Source organism: Bidens hawaiensis, unplaced genomic scaffold (genome assembly GCF_021521415.1).
Source record: "Bidens hawaiensis isolate Kalapana, Puna unplaced genomic scaffold, B.hawaiensis_p1.1 tig00013988_1, whole genome shotgun sequence".
Classification (NCBI taxonomy): Eukaryota; Viridiplantae; Streptophyta; class Magnoliopsida; order Asterales; family Asteraceae; genus Bidens; species Bidens hawaiensis.
Genome location: NW_027492200.1, coordinates 400,033 through 419,015, shown reverse-complemented (window position 1 = coordinate 419,015; position 18,983 = coordinate 400,033). Strand labels below are relative to the sequence as shown.

The following is an 18,983-nucleotide window of genomic DNA, read 5'->3' as shown; positions in this document are numbered from 1 at the left end:
AACCAGAATTGTGTTTTAACTTTACAACCCAGTTCTTTAATTGGTTATGAACATAAAACTGGATATATTGCATAGCTGATAATGTAAATATAAAAAGAATGGGATAAATAAGTTGCAATAATCATTTTAGGATTGAGAACATAGTGGAAGATAAGTATTACCATTTTAGGTCAAGTCTCGTCGATTCCTTACACTTTACAATTATCTCAACGTACACATATATTAGATCAAAATACATCACCTATTTAGCAAACGATAGAATCCAATGTTTTAAAAACCGGTTTTTTACTCGTATCGAATTGGGTTAAAAAATGGTACAACCGGTTGAACCGGTTTATACCGGGAGGTTCAACCGGTTGAATAGTTTACCTTATAGTTTCTTATAAATGCAACTTTAACACAAAAAATAACCCAAAAGTAAATGATTTCATAACAAAAACTAATCCAAAAGTTAATCCATATTAAAAAAAGAATACAAATGCACTCAAATTTTAAAAAATTAATCCTAAAGTTTGCACGTTTGAATGTTAATTGTTGGTTTAAAAGTAATTTTGAAAAAATATGGGCCGCAAATATAAAAAAATCTCTCGTTTGCCTGCCACTTTATTGTAATCGTTTTATAGTAAATTATATAAAAATAATAATCAAAATTAAAAGAATATGTTTTAATTTTTTAATAATCCATAAAAATCACTTTTAAAATATGTTTCAATAAAAATCTTTATTATTAATTAACCCAAACTATTAACATTTGATCAATAATAATCACAACTAACAATTTTACTGACGGAAGCCGACGTCCGTTAAGACAAAAAGGGTAAAGCCGTCAAAAAGGATCGATTATACGATTGATCAAAATTGAAGTCGAGAAAGAAGTAGTTAATAATATTTAAAGTTAGATACATGATACAATCAACATAATCAATAATAAAAGCCCAAATCAGAATCAGGAGTCACAGTCCAGTCTCAGATCTCAATTAATTCAATTCCGAAAAAACCTCATCAACCATCATCATCATCAACAACGTAACGTCACCATGTCCATGATCCGATTTGCCCTCTCAAAATGCCGCTCACCACTTGTTTCAAAAAACCAGTTTCTGAGCGACGTCAGCCACGGTCAAAGCAAAACCAATTCAGCACCGAGGTTATTTCAACATTCTGATTATTTAGGGTTTCATTATTATTATTATTATTTTACAATTAATCATTTAGCGTATTGTTATTATTATAGTTTGATTAACTGTGAAGAATATCAATATACACAATTATATTATACCTTGTTGTGTATGGCAGCACTATTATTATTAATTATTATTAATAAATGAATAGCTAGCTATCTATGCTATTATTACTTAGTTGTTAATCTAAATCTATACATGCTAACTGTTATGTTTGACTGACATTAGAGTGCTGAATGTGTTTTTTACTTATTCAAGCAAGTAGAAAAGAATAATCAGTGGTAAATTAAGAGTTCAGAATTAAACAATAGACATTTATAATCAGAAGTAAAAAAGAAATAAGTCAAAAACGCCCCTGAAACCTCGTTTGTTTTCGTTTCTTTTAACCTTCAAAGGCTTCCTAAGTTGCATTGTATTTTATTTTGATCATGTGAAAGTAAAAAAAAGCCAATCAATCAATAATATAACAAACAACCTTGTTTGTGTTGTGTGAAAACTAACTTTGTTTGATTGCTATTACTGACATTTGAAAATGTTTTGAAAATGTAGTCGACAGACTAGGTTACATGAGCATGCTTAGGCAGAAAACTAAGGAGATATGTGAGGGCAGCCCATCAAGTTATTCAGAACTGAAAGCATATTACAACTCGATCGAACCGAAATTCAAGCGCACCTTTCCCAGGCTTCCTGCTGATACGTTCAAATATAGCCCGTTTGTCAAAATCTTGATAGCCGGTGACGGCGATATGAGTTATGGAAATAGCCTAGCAATCAAACTAGGCGACGCCAGAAACTTGACCGTGACCGTCAAAGACTCGTTCCGTAAGCTTTTAAACTTTTAACCTTCTTAAATAATATAATAACATGAAATATATTTATTTATATACATATATATTGACAGGTTCTTCATCATCAAATACAAACATGGACGACACAACTTAGCATCTCTACTCGCACACGGAGCGACGGTAATATTCGGTGTTGAAGCAACAAAGTTGCATGAAGACCCAAGGATCAACCGCAGAAGCTATGGAATTGTGGAGTTCAATCAGCCGCACGCGGGGACTTTCAAAACCGAGTACTACAAGAAAAGCATAATGTAAGCCTATACCCTTTGCGAACTAGCCAAATCTCGAGCCTAACTATTTGCGAAGGCGAGCTTAACCGGCTGTTTCCAGCGATTATCGTTTTAAGACCAAGAGGGTGTTTGGCTAAACTTATTTAACTCTAAAAGTGCTTATTTACCTATGGTTTTTTCAAAAGTAGTTTTTTAAAAAAAAAAGTGTTTGGATTAGTTTTTGTGGTTAGAAAAACCAAAAAGTAGGTAAAATAACCAAAAAGAACATTTTTATATATTTGCTAGTTTTACAGATAATGAGTATAATAGAACGATGAATATATATATAATTTGGTATTCCAAAAGCAAAAACAAAACAAAAAACTTGGTTTTCTTGATTTGAAAAACAACTTTTTAACCCATAACAAAAGGCAAACACGAAAAGTGCTTTTGTGATACCCAAATATACTTATTTGCTTTTTGAAAAGCAAATAAGCAAGTTTTAAAAACTCAAATATGGTTGGATCTATAACCCTACCAGATTTCATCCATTTAATCATGATAAAGAGCACGCACATTTTTTAAAGAAAGCTCACTAAAATTCTTATAGGTCCTAAATCTCTTCAGATCATAAAACACCATAAACCTTTTACTATTAACCAATTGAATTTCAGTAACAATTAGAAACAGAAACATACCTAGTTCAATCAATCTAAAGATCAGAAAAACGTCATGGGGTCCGATCAAAAACACAAGTTTTCTTGGCAAGTAGCAATCCGTCATATGGTTCATGTCGAATCAAATGACGACTGCATAGAAGGAACTAGGGTTTGCATTGCTTTGAGGGGATTAAAAGGAACTAGGATTTGGGTTTAGTTTGGACACAATATGTTGGATGGTACAAGAAGAAAATGACTAGTCTTGTAAAGTTAAAGGTGACCGGTACATGTACAGCTACACGCCTACACCAACTTTTTGAATATAATTTATTTTTTGTTTTTTATTAGTATCCTTTTGTTTTCTTTTTCTAACAGCTAACAAATTTTTTAAATAGGTTACTGTCTAAATTCATCATATCGGGATACACTCACTTTCCGATAAGGGAAAACCCTCACCTAGGCCAACACTGTGAACACTCGTCCGAAGGCACTTAGTGAACACCGCCTACTCGCATAGTCTCCCATCATTACCTGGTGTCGCCGAAATCAAATGATGGGGGCATGAATCATTGTGTCACAAGAAACTTGCATATGGTTTAACATACACCCGTCATTTAGTAGACCATAGTCCCATACACCCATACAAGGGCCGTAAATACACCCATACAAGGTCTAGATTGACTCATAGACTAATTGTTTTTAACACATAAAAAGCGCAAAATTTAACTTAACACATTCACGTGTCCACACTAACATTTAAAAAGAATAAGTCTATAAATCATCTGAAATGTATTGACATGTCCTTGACTGAATAAACAACTTGATAAATAATCATTGAAATAAACAAATTTCTGTTAGGAATAAAGCGGTACACAAAAGCAAAAAACAACTTTCTCTTTGGTCTATTTAAATTGAAATAAATCGTTAAAACCCGAATTTTGTGTGGGGATTTTTTTAGACACTTTTATAGTCAATGTTTACAAATTGATCTCAACATGCACTTTACCGCTAAAAAAACAGATAGATGGTTAATTGTAATGTTAGTTTTTTTGAAAAAAATTGAGATATTTTTTTTGATACATGCGGCATGAAAAAAAAAATACTATAAAAAATCTTACATAACATGAGTGTCCCAAAATATTATAAGAAAAAGCATTTTAAAACTTTTTTTGAAGTTTAAAACTACGTCATAACTACTTCTTACTTTCTCAAAGCAATCCCAATCCATCCTCTAAATTACGCAAGTGTGGTTCTCTATTTTTTAAAGGTGTTTGTGAGTGTAGGATAAATAAAATGTTGTCATTCGTAAATAAATTTGAGAAAACATTGTTTACCCTTTATAACTTTTTAATATTTTTTTTAAATGATTATGAATGAAGGAGAGAGAAAATGTAATGATAAAATTATAAAAAAATATATTATTTAATTGTAAACGAGAGAGAAAAGATTGTGTTTTTACTGTATTTGAGATAGAGATGAAAATTGGATTGAGAATGACTAATTTGGTAAAAAAAGAAGGTATATAATATCAAAGTTAGTAAATTTTATAGTTACTTTTGAATGACAAAAAAGAGTTTGATTGATTTAATTGAAATAGATTTTAAACTCGTTTACATTTTCATGGCATTTTTTCCAAAAAAAAAACAAAAAAACAAACGTGCGATATACATAAATACGTCGTCACCAATAATATTTTTCTCATTCCAATTTGGCTCTAACAAAAATATTGACACGTCTTTGTGATTTAACAATGTTTTATGAACTGTTTTCTAACAATACAAGGTTGGGCGTAGAAATTGTATCATAGGTTGTATTGGACGGTTCAACTGAGTTGACTAGTTAACCCTATAATTTCATAAAAATACAACTTCAACTCAAAAACAATCCAAAGGTTATATGATTCCATATTAAACAATCCAAATTTTAATACATAATACATAATAAAAATGAATCCTAATCCAAAGGTTGCTTGATGAAAAGACTGAGAGCAATTCGATTTGATGATAGATTGATCGGAGGCTACTAGATACAATTTAAAATGAGAGGTAAATAGTTTATGGAGGTCCCGTTAATGGTCTTTGGTCTAAAGAAGAGTATTCTCATCCGTTTTCATATTTTCAAATCCAAAATTACGTTAAAAACATAACATTTTCTCTCTCATTTCAATTTAAATAATTTTTTTATACTTTTACCATTACATTTTCTCTCTTATTCACCCACAATTAACTCACATAATATAATGAGTGACATGAAAAGTTCACTAACTCAAAATCTTACCTTAGGCTTTAACCAGTAAATCAATACAAACGGGTATTACCAACAATTAAATCAAACCATACCGTTAACCAAATTTACCAAGCTAAAACGCATCCAACCCCCGCTAAATTCATTAACAGTTGCCGCATTGTGCAGACACCTCGCTAGTAATAATATCATATAGAGAATCCAATACGAACCCTAACATTCTCTAGTTTCTTTTCCACCAAATGCAATTGATCAAACCCTAATTTCTTCAAAACAAAATGATGATGAGATTATTATTACATCATCACTCATCAAATTCAACACCAGATTCATCCATTCAAACACCTCATGAATCAACAATAATAATCATAACCAAACACTCAAACAAATCACATCTATTATCACAAAACGCTTCATTTTATAGCCCCTCCACTACACACAGCCTTAGTGTGTACTAAATTACTAATTTGGTAACAAAGAAAGTTGGTATGGAATATCAATTATCAAAGTTCGTAAAAGTTTAGTTATTTTTGAACGGCAAAAGAAAGTTTAAATGACTCAATTGAAATAGTTGGTAAACTTATTTACAATTTTTATGGCATTTTCCGAAACCAAAAATCAAATATGCAACAGACATAAATATATCATCACCAATGATATTTTTGTCATTCTAATTTGGCTCTAACAAACAAATTGACACGTCTTTGTGATTTAGCAATGTTTTATAAACTGGTTTTTAACAATATCAAGTTGGGCTTAAAAATTGTTCGACCTGTTGTGTTGTACTGAACAGTTCAACAGAGTTAGAATACAACTTCAACTTAATAAAAAAATTACATACATAATTCCAAAATATAAAATAATCCAAATGTTAATACATAGTAAAATAATCAATCCAAAAGTTGCTCGATGACAATAATGAGGGCAATTCGATTCGATGGTAAATTGATCGTAGGTCCCTACCGTCCGCTAGGTTAAAACTTAAAACTGAGAAGTAAATGGTTCATGGTCGACCCGCTAAAAGTCTTTAGTCTTGTCCAAACCCAAAATTTTACCATAAGCTTAATTGCTTAAACTAGTAAAACAATAAAACCGGTAATTCCGGCAATTCAAATTATATACCGTTAACCAAATTTAAATTTACCTGGCTAAAACGCACCAGACTAGCAAGCAACAATATATATAACCACTTAACCGGCTCAACTTGACTCATTAACGTTCTTTTAAGTGTTCTTTCCCGCCGCATCGCTTGCACCTAGAGGTGGGCAAATAAACAGGTTAACCGACCAACCCGAAAACTGAATCGGTTTGAAACCGATTATTTAGAAACCCGTTTGGAACCGATGGAAACCGTCGGTTTGGAACCGGTTTGTAATTTTCTCCATAAAAACGGTTACAAACCGGTTAACCAAACCGAAACCGACCAAAACCTGACAAAAACCAATCAAAATCCGAACCGAAACCGATCGTAACATGGTATGAACCCGGTTTCAACTCAAACCGAAACCGATCATAAACCAGTTTTGACTTTTATTGACCAAACCGGTTTTGACTTTTAAACCGGTTTATGCATCTCTACTTTCACCCACACCCACTAGTAATAATATTATACCGAGAATCGAATACCCACCCTAACATTCTCCTCTTCTTCTTCTCCACCAGATGCATCATTTCATCGAACCCTAATTTCTTCAAAACAAAATAATGATCAAATTATTATTATTATCACCATCACGCATCAAATTCAACACCAGATTCATCCATTCAACTACCTCACGAATCAACAACAATGATCATAACCACCAAACAGTCAAACAAATCACATCTATTCTCACAAACCCTAACTGGCTCCAACTTCTTAATTCATCCCATAATCTTCTCAACAACCTCAACCCTGACGTCATCCAATCCGTCATCCAACAAAACCCACAATCTCTACACCCAATTCGTCTTCTCCACTTCTTCAATTGGTCAATTCACGAACTGGGTATTGCTCAAAACCCTAATTCGTTCTTGATTCTGTCCACGGCGTTGTGTAATTCGAATCAATTGAGGCTTGCTAAAGGTTTATTGGGTCAAATGATCGATACCCGGATGCCCGTTTCGGTTGATGGGTTTTGTGAGAATGCGGGTTCGGGTTTGGTTTACGGAATGGTGGTTGATGGGTATAGGAGTAAAGGGTTGTTAGATGAAGCTGTGTGTGTTGTGTTACGGGTTAATGCTAAGGAGCGGTTTCCGGATTTGGGTTGCGTTAATTCGTTGGTGAATGGTTTGGTGAAACGTCGGAAAACGGAGCTCGTACGTAAGGTGTATGATAAAATGCTCGAGTTAAAAATTATTCCGGACGTTTATGTTTACACGAATGTAATTAGCGGGTTGTGTAAAGACGGGAAGTTGGTCGACGCGAAACGGGTTTTTAATGAAATGACGGAGAACGGGTGTGAGCCGAGTCTGGTGACGTATAATGTGATTATCGGAGGGTTATGTAGAGGCGGGTGTGTAGACGAGGCGTTTGAGGTTAAGAGGTTAATGACGGAAAAGGGTTTTGTTCCGGATAAGTATACGTACGCAACGGTTATAGACGGGTTGTGTAAAGTTAAGAGATTGGAAGAGGCGAAGAGTGTTTTAGAAGATATGTCGAAGGCGGGCATGTTTCCGGATCATGTTGCGTATAGTGCGTTGATTGACGGGTTCATGAAACATGGATGTGTTGACGAGGCGTTGAGGTTGAAAGACGAGATGTTTGGTAATGGCGTTAGGTTAAGCGTTGTGACGTATAGTTCGATTATATCTGGACTATGCAGAGCGCGTCGGTTTGAAGAAGCGATTGCGGTTTTAACTGGTATGAAAGAGAAAGGTACTTTTCCTGATGTTTATTGCTATAATTCGCTTATAATCGGTCTTTGTAATGATAAAAGAATGGAGGAAATGCAGTCGGTTTTAGCTCAAATGGGGAGTAATGGTGTAAAGCAGAATGCTTTCACTTATGGAGCCGTGGTTAATGCATATTGTAGGATACCGAACATGGAGGTTGCAGATAAGTATTTTAAGGAAATGGTTGGATGTAATATAATGCCGGATCGTGTTATAATTACATCTATGATAGATGGCCACTGCAAACAAGGAAACACGAACGAAGCTTTCTTGATATTTAAAAGTATGTTAGGAAAAAATATTCTTCCAGACATGCATATGTATAGTGTACTCATCAACGGTCTTGCTAGAAACGGTTTAATGGATAAAGCTCTCGAGGTTTTGACCGAACTCATGGAAAAAGGTCTGAATTCTGATGTGGTAACTTACACCTCTATAGTTTCTGGTTTCTGTAAAAAAGGCGAGATTCTAGAAGCTTTTAATATGGTTGATAAGATGATTAGTAAAGGGGTGAATCCGAATACTGTCACTTACAATGTTTTGATTGGTGGATTGTGCAAGTCGGGTGATGTCACGAAAGCTCGTGAAGTGTTTGATGGGATTTCGTCGAAGGGTTTGATACCTGATGGTGTGACTTATGCTACAATGATAGACGGATATTGTAAATCCGGGAATTTGTCTTTCGGTTTTGACTTATTTGACCGAATGGACCAAAACGGAATCCAACCGGATTATGTTGTATATAACGCTCTTCTCAACGGGTGCTGCAAAGTACAGGAGATTGAAAAGGCGTTGACTTTATTCGACAAAATGGTGGAAAAAGGGTTTGTTTCTGCGCATACTTATAATACATTGATAGACGCGTACTGTAAGTTAGGGAAGATATTGGAAGCCGATGAGTTATTGAAAGATATGATCGATAATAAGCAGATAAAACCGAACCATGTCACGTTTACGATCTTAATAAATTGTTACTGTAAAGCTGAGATGATGAAGGAAGCAGAAGATCTTTTCCATGAAATGCAAAACCGGGATTTAACGCCAACGGTTGTAACGTACACGTGTTTAGCTCGTGGTTACATGCGATCAGGAAATAAAGATAAAATGGTTTCGGTATTTGAAGAAATGGTGGCGAAAGGCATTAGTTTAGATAACATGGTATACAACATGTTGGATGAAGATCAAGGGAGTTTGGAGAAATCTTTTATGCTTTTAGACGAGTTATTACAAAAGGGTTTATCGGGTCGTGATGTTTATGATAAGTTGGTTGACGGGTTGAGTCAAAACGGTAAATTTAAAGAAGCGGTGGCTTCAATCAATGAAATCGGGAAACGTGGAGTGATGCTTGGTTTTGCGACATGTAGCACTTTGGTACACCGGTTGCATAGTGCAGGATACAAGAATAAGTTGGCTGAAGTTTTGGAAAGTATGGAAGGTTTTGGATGGGTCCCACAAGCATCTAGTTTAACTGATTTTATGAAGCAGCATGAAGGTGATTGGGAGAAAGATGGACTCGATCTACCGAACCAAGTTGTTTGATGGTTCGGTTCTTGGGTAAAGTCATGGCTCAAGAAGGTTGGTGTGGCTGCTGTTGGAACTATGAACCATGGTTCGTGTTTGCACGGGTTATGGCACCATGTTTATTTTTTGAAGATTTGACGGTTTTCTTGATGTCTGCAAGGAAATATAGATAAGGCACGAACTAGACGGGTACATACATCTCAAGCTAAAACATATTAACCACATTTGGCTTATTATCGGTAGAGAAAGTTATTGAATAGATAGAGTTTTTCATGACTATTTAAGTAGTTTCATTGTCTTTGTTTTACAGTACTGTTATCAAGCTTGTTTGTACATTCAATGAAAAAGGATGATGATGATGATAAATCGATAATATGATTATGTTGTTGCTTATCTTTAGCAGGGCATTCATAGTTATTTGTTTGCACTTCATAAAAATCTTAGATATGGTATAATGTAAGGGTGTTCATTGTCCGGTTTTGACAGTGTCATTGGCAGGCGGCTCGTTGTAGATGAGTATGGTGTCAAAACAGTCACAGTCACACAGAAGCCCTAATTTGGGTGTATTTACGAGAGGGCTCGAACTGGCGACCTCTGTAGTTGATACTTTTTTAAAATGGCCAGGATTGACCAGAGTTCATTTTGCTTAAACCCGTTTTGATTCGAACTAACTTTGCTTAATACTCGTTATGAGCTGTTACCCGAAATCTGCACCACCTGTTAGCCAGTCTGGCTAAAATGGTTCAAGCGTCTCGGGTTGGGTCAACTTTTATTTTAACATATAAAGACAGTAATCCAGATAACATAAAGTGAACCAGCACATCAAGTGCAGGCTTAAAATTTATATATTTATGTGATGTATGCTTTAACTTTTGTATAACTTTTGTATCATAAATTATAACTTTAATTCTTACAAAATTGTAAATTCAGGGATCAGTTTCAATCTTGATGGTATAAGTTACTATACATTTATATAAAATTATGTATATGCTAATATGCTATCTCTTTGGTGCTTGTAAGAGTCCGAGAATTTGAATATCATCAATTCCCAAATCCGTTACAAGCTGACGTGGCGTTTTCCCTTCTGTATCTGCTGCTTGTGGATTAGCTCCCCTACAATAAATATCACATTAATGCATAAACTTTCCCATTTTATTACAAAAAAAAAAACACGCACGCACACGCACACGCACACACCAGCAAACAAGAGTAATACCTGCTAAGAAGTAGATGTGCAATTGCAAGTCTTTGTCTAATGATACTATGATGAAGTGGCGTCTGACCGTTTGCATCAGCAGCATTAATGTTTGCACCATGCTGTAAAAGCAGTTCCACCATGGTACAGTCAGCAGTTTGGCACGCCACGTGGAGCAGAGAACACCCGTTAAGAGATTCATTAGTCAAAGGATCATCAATCTCTCTAACTGAAGTCAAAGAGGAATTATCTGTAGAATAGTCTTCTAAATAGTCAAACTCATGGTCACCAATACTATCTTGTCTTCAAAGCGCATGATTTGCGCTACAGATGAAGATATATATGATGCATGACCGTGAGCAGCGTTCACATCCGCTTCACATATTATTATTAGAAGGTAAACTGCTTTTTTGTCATTTGCGCGCACGTTTTCCCATAATTGTTGTTCGAGTAGAATAAGGTGACGCGGGTCCTTTACTTTTTGAATAAAACGCCTTTCTGCATACTATATATGATGAAATTTCAATGTTAACTTGTGCTTATTGGGAGAAAGTAATTAAAAAAATGAAAATGGAAACATAAAGACATACTTTTGCATGAATGAACTTTTCCTTTGTGGATATATGTTCTTCACAATTGGGCTTCCCAAGTGACTCTCTTGATTTATCGGAATCCGATGACCTGAAGGTCAAAGTCAACCACTATATTCTGTTAGCTTTAATTTTACCATTTGGGGATGACAGAGCTTATGATTACCTGGTAAAATGTATGGTTTAGGTGGATGAGCCTCTCAATAATGGGTCAAACGAATAATTTTTCTATGGGTTGAAATGGGATATGATGGGCTTTCTTGACCCGAAAGTTTGTGGAAAAATAATTATTTTAAAAATTTTATAAAATTGCACTTTTAAGTGGATTGAACGGACATACACAAACGTAAATAAACAAACATATATAATACACTAAACAAGGGTAAATTAAGACACATTTTTTAAGGGATTTACAATTTGTAAGGCATAAAGTACAAGTGTAATAAAGGACAAAATGGTATTTTAAACACAATCAACACACGTTCATTTGAATTCAACAAATATATTACAAGTTTGGTACCTCAACTTTAATCAAATTTTGTTAATTTAAGAAAATAATTACAACTTTCATCCCTCATTGTTAACCAATTTTTACTTTAACTTTATTCTTTTTGGTTTTCTTGTTATATCTTTTACAAAAATATGATTAAAATTAAATCTTAACATACCCATTTAACGAGCTTATTTTTATTGACGTGGCAATATAATTTTTTTTAAAAACAGATAAACGTTTTAAATTGTACAAGTCATTAATGCATGGATATATGCATGAATGTACAAGTTAGTTTTACAAGTAAAATTAATTACAAGTATAGTACCTTAACTTACACAAAATTTATTATTTTAAGGGTTAGTTACAACTTTGCCCCCTCATGTTTATATAAATATTAATAATCTTTTGATATGTTTTACAAAAATATGATTATAAGTACTCAAACCATATAAATATCAAAATAATCAAGGCGAACTCGAGTTTAAGATTTTATCTTTAATTTCGAGCAGAGCTGAGTCGGCTCGGTATGATGTTCGACTCGAGCTAGGCTTGGCTCGCCAACAACCTTTTAAATGTTGTTTCCCGCTACATCGTGCGGGCATCTGACTAGTAAACAAACATATATGAGCGGACATAAATGAACGAACGAAAAATGTATTCATGTTCGTTCGTTTAACTAAATGAATAAATATAAGTTCATGTTCATTTGCTTATAAGATAAACGAACTTTCCGTTTTCGCTGAACATTCGGTTCGTTTACGGGCCTGTGTAATTATGATTACCAAAAATATTATTTTTAATAATGCTATGTAGTTAAAGAGACAAATTTCCCCAATTGTATATTGTTTATATTTGTAAACAAAACAAATAAATATAAAATTACCTTCCAGGTAATTCATCGGGCCCGTGAGTTCCTTTAACAGACAACGATTTCTCCCATATCGAATTAACAAACACATTACCGAGTGACTGGAACAAACCGATGACAGAAGGGTCCCATAACTTCACATAAAGTTCCAAAGATCTTACCTACATTCCATAAACTGAAACATAAGCAATGGCAGTTTGGTAAACTAATACAAAATACAAGGTCAAATAGACATAACATAACAAACCTTAGTTATGTGACAACCAAGGTTTCTGTGAACACCAGAACACTCAATGCATATAAGAACACCGAGATTTAAGGAAACCCAAACGGGTTCAGGTGAACCACAGTCGGCACACTTATCATTACCAGGCACCTTTTTTAAAGCATCAACGGGCCTCTCGGTTCTCACACCATATTGTAACTGTTGTGAACTTTTGCATACACGCATCATGTTTTTGGAATCACGATCCTTCTCGGTATATTCTTCATATGGCTTTTTATCTTGACCAAATGGCCTTTCTCCTATAACACTGGTTTTACTTGTGGGACTGTTGCATAAATACTGGAGAAAAATAACTGAAATGTTAAAATCTTGAGAAAAAGTGTATATTTTGATGTGGAATAATACTGTAATAATACATACCATCTCAGGTGATTGGGAAGTTAATAATGAAGCAATTACTCCGTTTATTTTGTCAATCCAATCTGTTTGTTCCATTGCACTCTCTGCCTGCTTACCAAATTCCAAAATAGATAGTAACAAGCGGTGTTGAAGAACTCGCTAGGCGCTAGTCGGGCAATAGGGTACCGACTAGCGATTAATAGGGATTAATCATATTGAATTTTTATACGTAAGTTTTCAAAATTATATATATATACGGATCCTAAGAGAACCACTTGCAAATTGATAACTTTTAGAACCATTTTGGACCACTAAAAAAACCTTTAAAAAAAATTATAAAACAAAAATTTTAATAAGTAAAAAAACCAAAATTCTTATATTTCATTCCGGTTTCATAATAAAAAAAACCGTCTCGGTTTAGCTAAATTATACATATATGTATAATATGCACATACATGTTTTTTTTATACACATATGCAAAAATTAAGGTAAATGATAATGTACATATGTGTACATTACGTAACTAGAGATTAAATGAAATTATGCACATGTGTATAATACGAAGTTTTTTTTTTTTATGAAACCGGAATGAAATATAAGAATTTTGGTTTTTTTACTTTTTAAAAATTTTGTTTTTTTTGTTTTATAATTTTTTAAAGGTTTTTTTAGTGGTCCAAAATGGTTCTCGAAGTTCTCAATTTTCAAAGGGTTCTCTTAAGATCCTTACCCTATATAGGTATATATATACATACATATATATATATATAACATTTTTGAAAATTTACATATAAAAGTTCACATAGTACAGTTCAAACATAAACATAACAAATCAATGATAGTTTGTAAAAGGTATTATTTCAATAACATTTTAAAGTATGGATTAATATAACTAAGAGGTTTTATCACTTTATGTATTATACATGAAAGATGAATTGTTAACCAGCTTTTTACTACACAAACCACCAAAAAAAATGATATTTTACCATTTTGCCCTTACTACTTTCTCATGTTGTAAGACCAAAATGTGCAAAAACTAAAAGACTTGGTACACAAATCAACTCCAATTTTGATCAATTCCAACTTAAGATATTTATTTAAATTTACTCAAGTTGAGATAAAACAAAATTAAAATCAACCTATGATAATCAAAAGACAACAAACTCACCTGCAAAGTGTATATCTTTGTTGGTGAAATAATCCTAAAACAAAATCTGAGGTCTGAAGGTTAATCAGGCATCATGTGAAAATAACGTGAAAATCTGAGGTCTGACTGCTCTGCATCAGGCTTAATTGTAGATGTAAGCAGGTTGACCGTGTGGCGTGCCACGTCATGAACACCACCATGATAATGTGAAGATAGCCACCTACTCAGCAATCCCGGGCCCGGTTCAGTGTTGTTACATCTCTGTGCACCTGATCCCTGAAATCAACTCAAATATTGAAACTTTATAAAATATAACAAAGGAAAGGTGACACATCTCATGTTTAATATGACACTTTTAGTAGACTTACAGAGGGGCTAGTTACTTGCTTGCGATAGTAATACAACATCCCTCGGTTATCAAGAACGAAAAATCTTCTTTTCCAGTCGCCCCTTAAATTTGAAGAGCGTTTACAGAGATATCCTTGTTTGATGTTTTGAACCTAAACTATTGAAGTATTAGCCATTGAAGTGGATTCGGAAGTTTTGGCCCGTTTATTTAAGAACGGGTCGATTTCGTGTTAACGGGGTCAGAAAGAAAAAAAATAACCTGGCTCAAACACGTAACTACAATAAGTTTGATGACTTCAGACGGTAAGTAATTTTGGGTTGACCCGACCCGTTTATTTAAGAACGGGTCGTGTTATGAGTCATCTCTAACGGGTCAGAAATAAATAAACAAAAAGAACTTGGCTCAAAAGTGTAACTACAATAAGTTTGATGATTTCAAAAAAAAAAGTATTTTGGGTTGACCCGACCCGTTTATTTAAGAACGGGTCAATTTCGTGTTATGAGTCATCTCTAACGGGTCAGAAATAAATAAATAAAAAGAACTTGGCTCAAAAGTGTAACTACAATAGGTTTGATGATTTCAGACAAAAAGTATTTTGGGTTGACCTGACCCGTTTATTTAAGAACGGGTCAATTTCGTGTTATGTGTTATTTCTTAAGGGTCAGAAAGAAAAAAGAATTTGGCTCAAAAGTGTAACTAGAACAAGTTTGATGATTTTAGACCAAACGTAAAGTTGACCTGACCCGTTTTATAAAGAACGCGTCGATTTTGTGTTACGAGTCATCTCTAATGGGTCATAAGGAAAAAAAATTGGCTCAAAAGTGTAACTACAATAAGTTTGATGATTTCAGACAGAAAGTATTTTGGGTTGGCCCGACCCGTTTGACCTGCAAATAATATACAAAAGGAGTACCTTCCCCTCTGCACCGGACTGCATAACCGCTTGTACTAATTTCTGGGAGTTCCTAGAAGGTTGGTGTGTTAAATCTCGGTTACCAGCAGTAACATTAGAAGCACTTTTGTTTCCAAAATCAATGTGCCTTTTGTACTCTTGGATCCTTTCACTTAATGCTTGCTGCTCAGTATGGTAGCTTTCTCTACATTTTTGTGCATTTAATAATACCTGTAAAACCAAGAAAAGACTGTGACAATTTTATCTAAAAAACAAGCAAATTGAAAAAAAAAGATTTAAATAACAAAACCTGGTGGATATAAGGCTCCATTTCAAGTAATAATTCATAACCTTGCTTGAAATAATGAAGATGAGCATCCATTGCTTCACCAACAGATTCCAGAAACTCAAATCTCTTTTTAGCCTCAACATTTGAAAGAGAACAAACCTGAGGATACATTGTTAAATTACATAACTGCCCTTGGTAGTTTAAACTTCTAAGATATAACATGTTCATATAATAAATAGCATAGGTGTTGAAGTACCAGACTGAAGCGCGCTTGCTCAAATGTCATTCTGGCACTGTAAAGTTCCTAAAATGTCTCTACCAAATTAGAATTATAAATAAAAATGGTTACCAAATGATTGCATAATGTTTATAAATTAAGGGAAAGATATATACATACCTCTTCCATCGCATAAGCTACTTCTGATCGTGTACTTTTCTTTAGTGATAAATATTTGTCACGTATCTGCACGGAATTCACAAATATATTAAAAAGATGTTTACTACTTAAAAGTCCAAATTAAACAACCAAGTATAACTACCTGGCTATAAACAGCATCAGCTTTGTCAAATCTCTTCCTAGCTTCCTGCATAAAATATATAAAAATATTTATATCAAATATGCGAAACACGGGACCCACGGGATCCACTGAACCTTTTTGCTGAATAATATAAATACAGTTAGAAAATAATGAAACCTTGATATCTTGCAGCTCAACATTGGTAAACCGCAGTAACCTTTCACTTAGTGTCTGCTCAATCTGAAAAAAAATACCAATGTGAATAATTATTTTTATTGGTGGCAATATTGTAAAACTGAGCTAAAATACATGATAATTAATTAATTGGTTAAACTGCGACCTGAGATCGAAGATTTTCTTTGTATCCTCCCAGTTCTCTCAAAACAACCGCAAATTTGATCATATCAGGGCCTGTGAACACAAGTTGAACATAGGATATAGCTGTATATAAATAATAAATAATTTAAAAATGCTTTAAAATAAAGAATATATATATATATATATATAGGATCACGATCGATCATGTGAGAACTATTTTGAAATTGAGAATTTTGAGAACCATTTTAGACCACAAAAAACGCAAAAATAAAAAAAATTATAAAACAAAAAAAAACGCAAAAATAAAAAAAAGTAAAAAAACCAAAATTCTTATTTATCATCTCGGTTTCATTAAAAAAAACCCGTCTCGGTTTAGCTAAATTATACATATATGTATAATATGTCTATATATGTATATACATGTTTTTTTATTACACGCATATGTATAATTTAAGGTAAATGACATATGTGTACATTACATAACTAGAGATTAAATGAAATCATACATATTTGTATAATACAAATTTTTTTTTAATGAAACCGGAATGAAATATAAGAATTTTGGTTTTTTTACTTTTTTAAAATTTTTGTTTTTTTTATAACTTTTTTAAATTTTTTTTAAAGGTTCTTTTTGTGGTCCAAAATGGTTCTCAAAGTTCTCAATTTCCAGAGGGTTCTCTTAAAGATCCTTACCTATATATATATATATATAGATAGATAGGTAGGTAGGTACCTCCAAATGCCATAGAAATGGGATCAGGTCCTCCACCGAAATTTTCAAGGGAGCTTGAAAAGGCGATATCTTTATCATAGGCTTCTACAAGGCCTTCTCTGTACAGTTTAAATAAGAAATTAACCAATTTCGACAACCTGATGAATTCATTTTGAAAATGTAGAAAAAAGAAAGAAAGAATCCTCACGTGTATTTCCGACAGCCTTTAAAAAACTTTGAACCTCGTTCCCTCAATGTCTCAGCAATTTCCTCCAAACATTGGAGCTGCATTACAGTATATATTATACATTCGCATGTTACAAAGTTGAAATTATAACTATTATGTGTATATCACATATACTCTTGAAAGGCCCTTGTTCAACCGTGCTTACAATATTAACGTTTCACATTTATGCACTCTAGTAAAAACATTTAGTCATTTACAACAGTAGATAAAGAATGTAAAGGATTAACCATCATGTATTATATTAATCTCATCATCTCTTTGATATAAAAAAATAACACTAAGAGCTACATAGTAAACTTCAGTAAGCTCATTTTTCTTTTCAGTTTTATCCTAAAAAAGGGTTTGTGGTTTTTGAAGCCAAATTGTCTTGCTAGTGCATACATGGTCGCACATTGTAAACTGCACTCGTTGTTTCGATTGCAATAGAAAAATATGAGCATGTGATACAAATATTTTCTATATATAAATCCTCATATGTTCATATTGCATTCTAAAACACCAACAACAAATGTCTAAGTCTCCATCTACGGGCAATCAAACGAGTCAAACTTTGATTTTCAAGTCAACAACGCGCATACACATCCTTGGACATTCAAGACACATCAAATTTAGGGATAAGTGGCCGGTGTGTGTTACAGTTGATATACAATTTTATACAGACTATAAGCAAATCTTGTATCTTTTTACAGAGGAAATAACTAGCCCAATATGATCCTTCCTTAAAAAATACTCCCTCTTGTCCCGGTCAAAGTGTCTTAGTTTAAAATACACAAAGTTTAAGGTAGATTAAATTATTGTTTTCTTTTCTTACCAAATGACAATAATGCCCTTGGAAATTGGGTCCATCAATGTTGTTTATTAATGTTCGTTGTGTGTGTTTAAGGGTAAACTTGGAAATTGTCTAATAAATTTTGAAAGTGGACATTTGTAATGGACAAATGAAAAAGGAAATGTGGACACTTATAACGGGACGGAGGGAGTATGTTTTAACCAAAATTGGAAAGAGTCTTTTATCCTGGGTAAAACAACCAACCACATTTGTGTTTTTAAATTCAAACCAGCAAAGTGAAATGAAAGTTTCCTAAGGTTTTAATTCAACTTTCTAAAGGTAGGAATAAAGGTTGTGTATAAATTAGGTCGGCTGGATTCGTACGGTTATGATTAAGATCACAGGGGCAGCCGGCCCGTTAAGTGTTTTCCTAATCAT

At 33.5% G+C, this 18,983-nt stretch overlaps 2 protein-coding genes and 1 pseudogene across 3 annotated transcripts; 2 read left to right on the top strand and 1 right to left on the bottom strand.

The window, feature by feature from the left end:
• The first annotated feature begins 1,747 nt into the window (after window positions 1-1,747).
• On the top strand, window positions 1,748-2,284 carry LOC143545637 (heavy metal-associated isoprenylated plant protein 41-like). Its single transcript, XM_077037485.1, has 2 exons — window positions 1,748-1,998; window positions 2,083-2,284. The coding sequence occupies exons 1-2, from the start codon at window positions 1,748-1,750 to the stop codon at window positions 2,282-2,284; spliced, it is 453 nt and encodes a 150-aa protein (XP_076893600.1).
• A 4,511-nt stretch (window positions 2,285-6,795) lies between these two features.
• On the top strand, window positions 6,796-9,554 carry LOC143545670 (uncharacterized). The gene has a single exon (XM_077037516.1). It carries the CDS (start codon window positions 6,846-6,848, stop codon window positions 9,552-9,554), a length of 2,709 nt encoding a protein of 902 aa, XP_076893631.1. The 5' UTR covers window positions 6,796-6,845.
• Window positions 9,555-10,453: 899 nt separating this feature from the next.
• On the bottom strand, window positions 10,454-17,820 carry LOC143545636 (ADP-ribosylation factor GTPase-activating protein AGD1-like; annotated as a pseudogene). Its single transcript, XR_013137467.1, has 17 exons — window positions 17,765-17,820; window positions 17,551-17,687; window positions 16,840-16,910; window positions 16,677-16,739; window positions 16,521-16,565; window positions 16,379-16,444; window positions 16,238-16,285; window positions 16,003-16,140; window positions 15,714-15,923; window positions 14,805-14,951; window positions 14,473-14,727; window positions 13,329-13,415; window positions 12,930-13,247; window positions 12,698-12,843; window positions 11,322-11,412; window positions 10,753-11,236; window positions 10,454-10,649 (listed from the first exon to the last, which is right to left on the bottom strand). The product of XR_013137467.1 is annotated as an ADP-ribosylation factor GTPase-activating protein AGD1-like (transcript).
• Between the last annotated feature and the right edge of the window lie 1,163 nt (window positions 17,821-18,983).

Coding starts and splice junctions, on each gene's coding strand:
- LOC143545637 (XM_077037485.1), top strand. CDS start 1,748: ATGAGCATGCTTAGGCAGAAAACTAAGGAGATATGTGAGGGCAGCCCA. Junction 1,999..2,082: donor ACCGTGACCGTCAAAGACTC/GTTCCGTAAGCT, acceptor ATATATTGACAG/GTTCTTCATCATCAAATACA.
- LOC143545670 (XM_077037516.1), top strand. CDS start 6,846: ATGATCAAATTATTATTATTATCACCATCACGCATCAAATTCAACACC.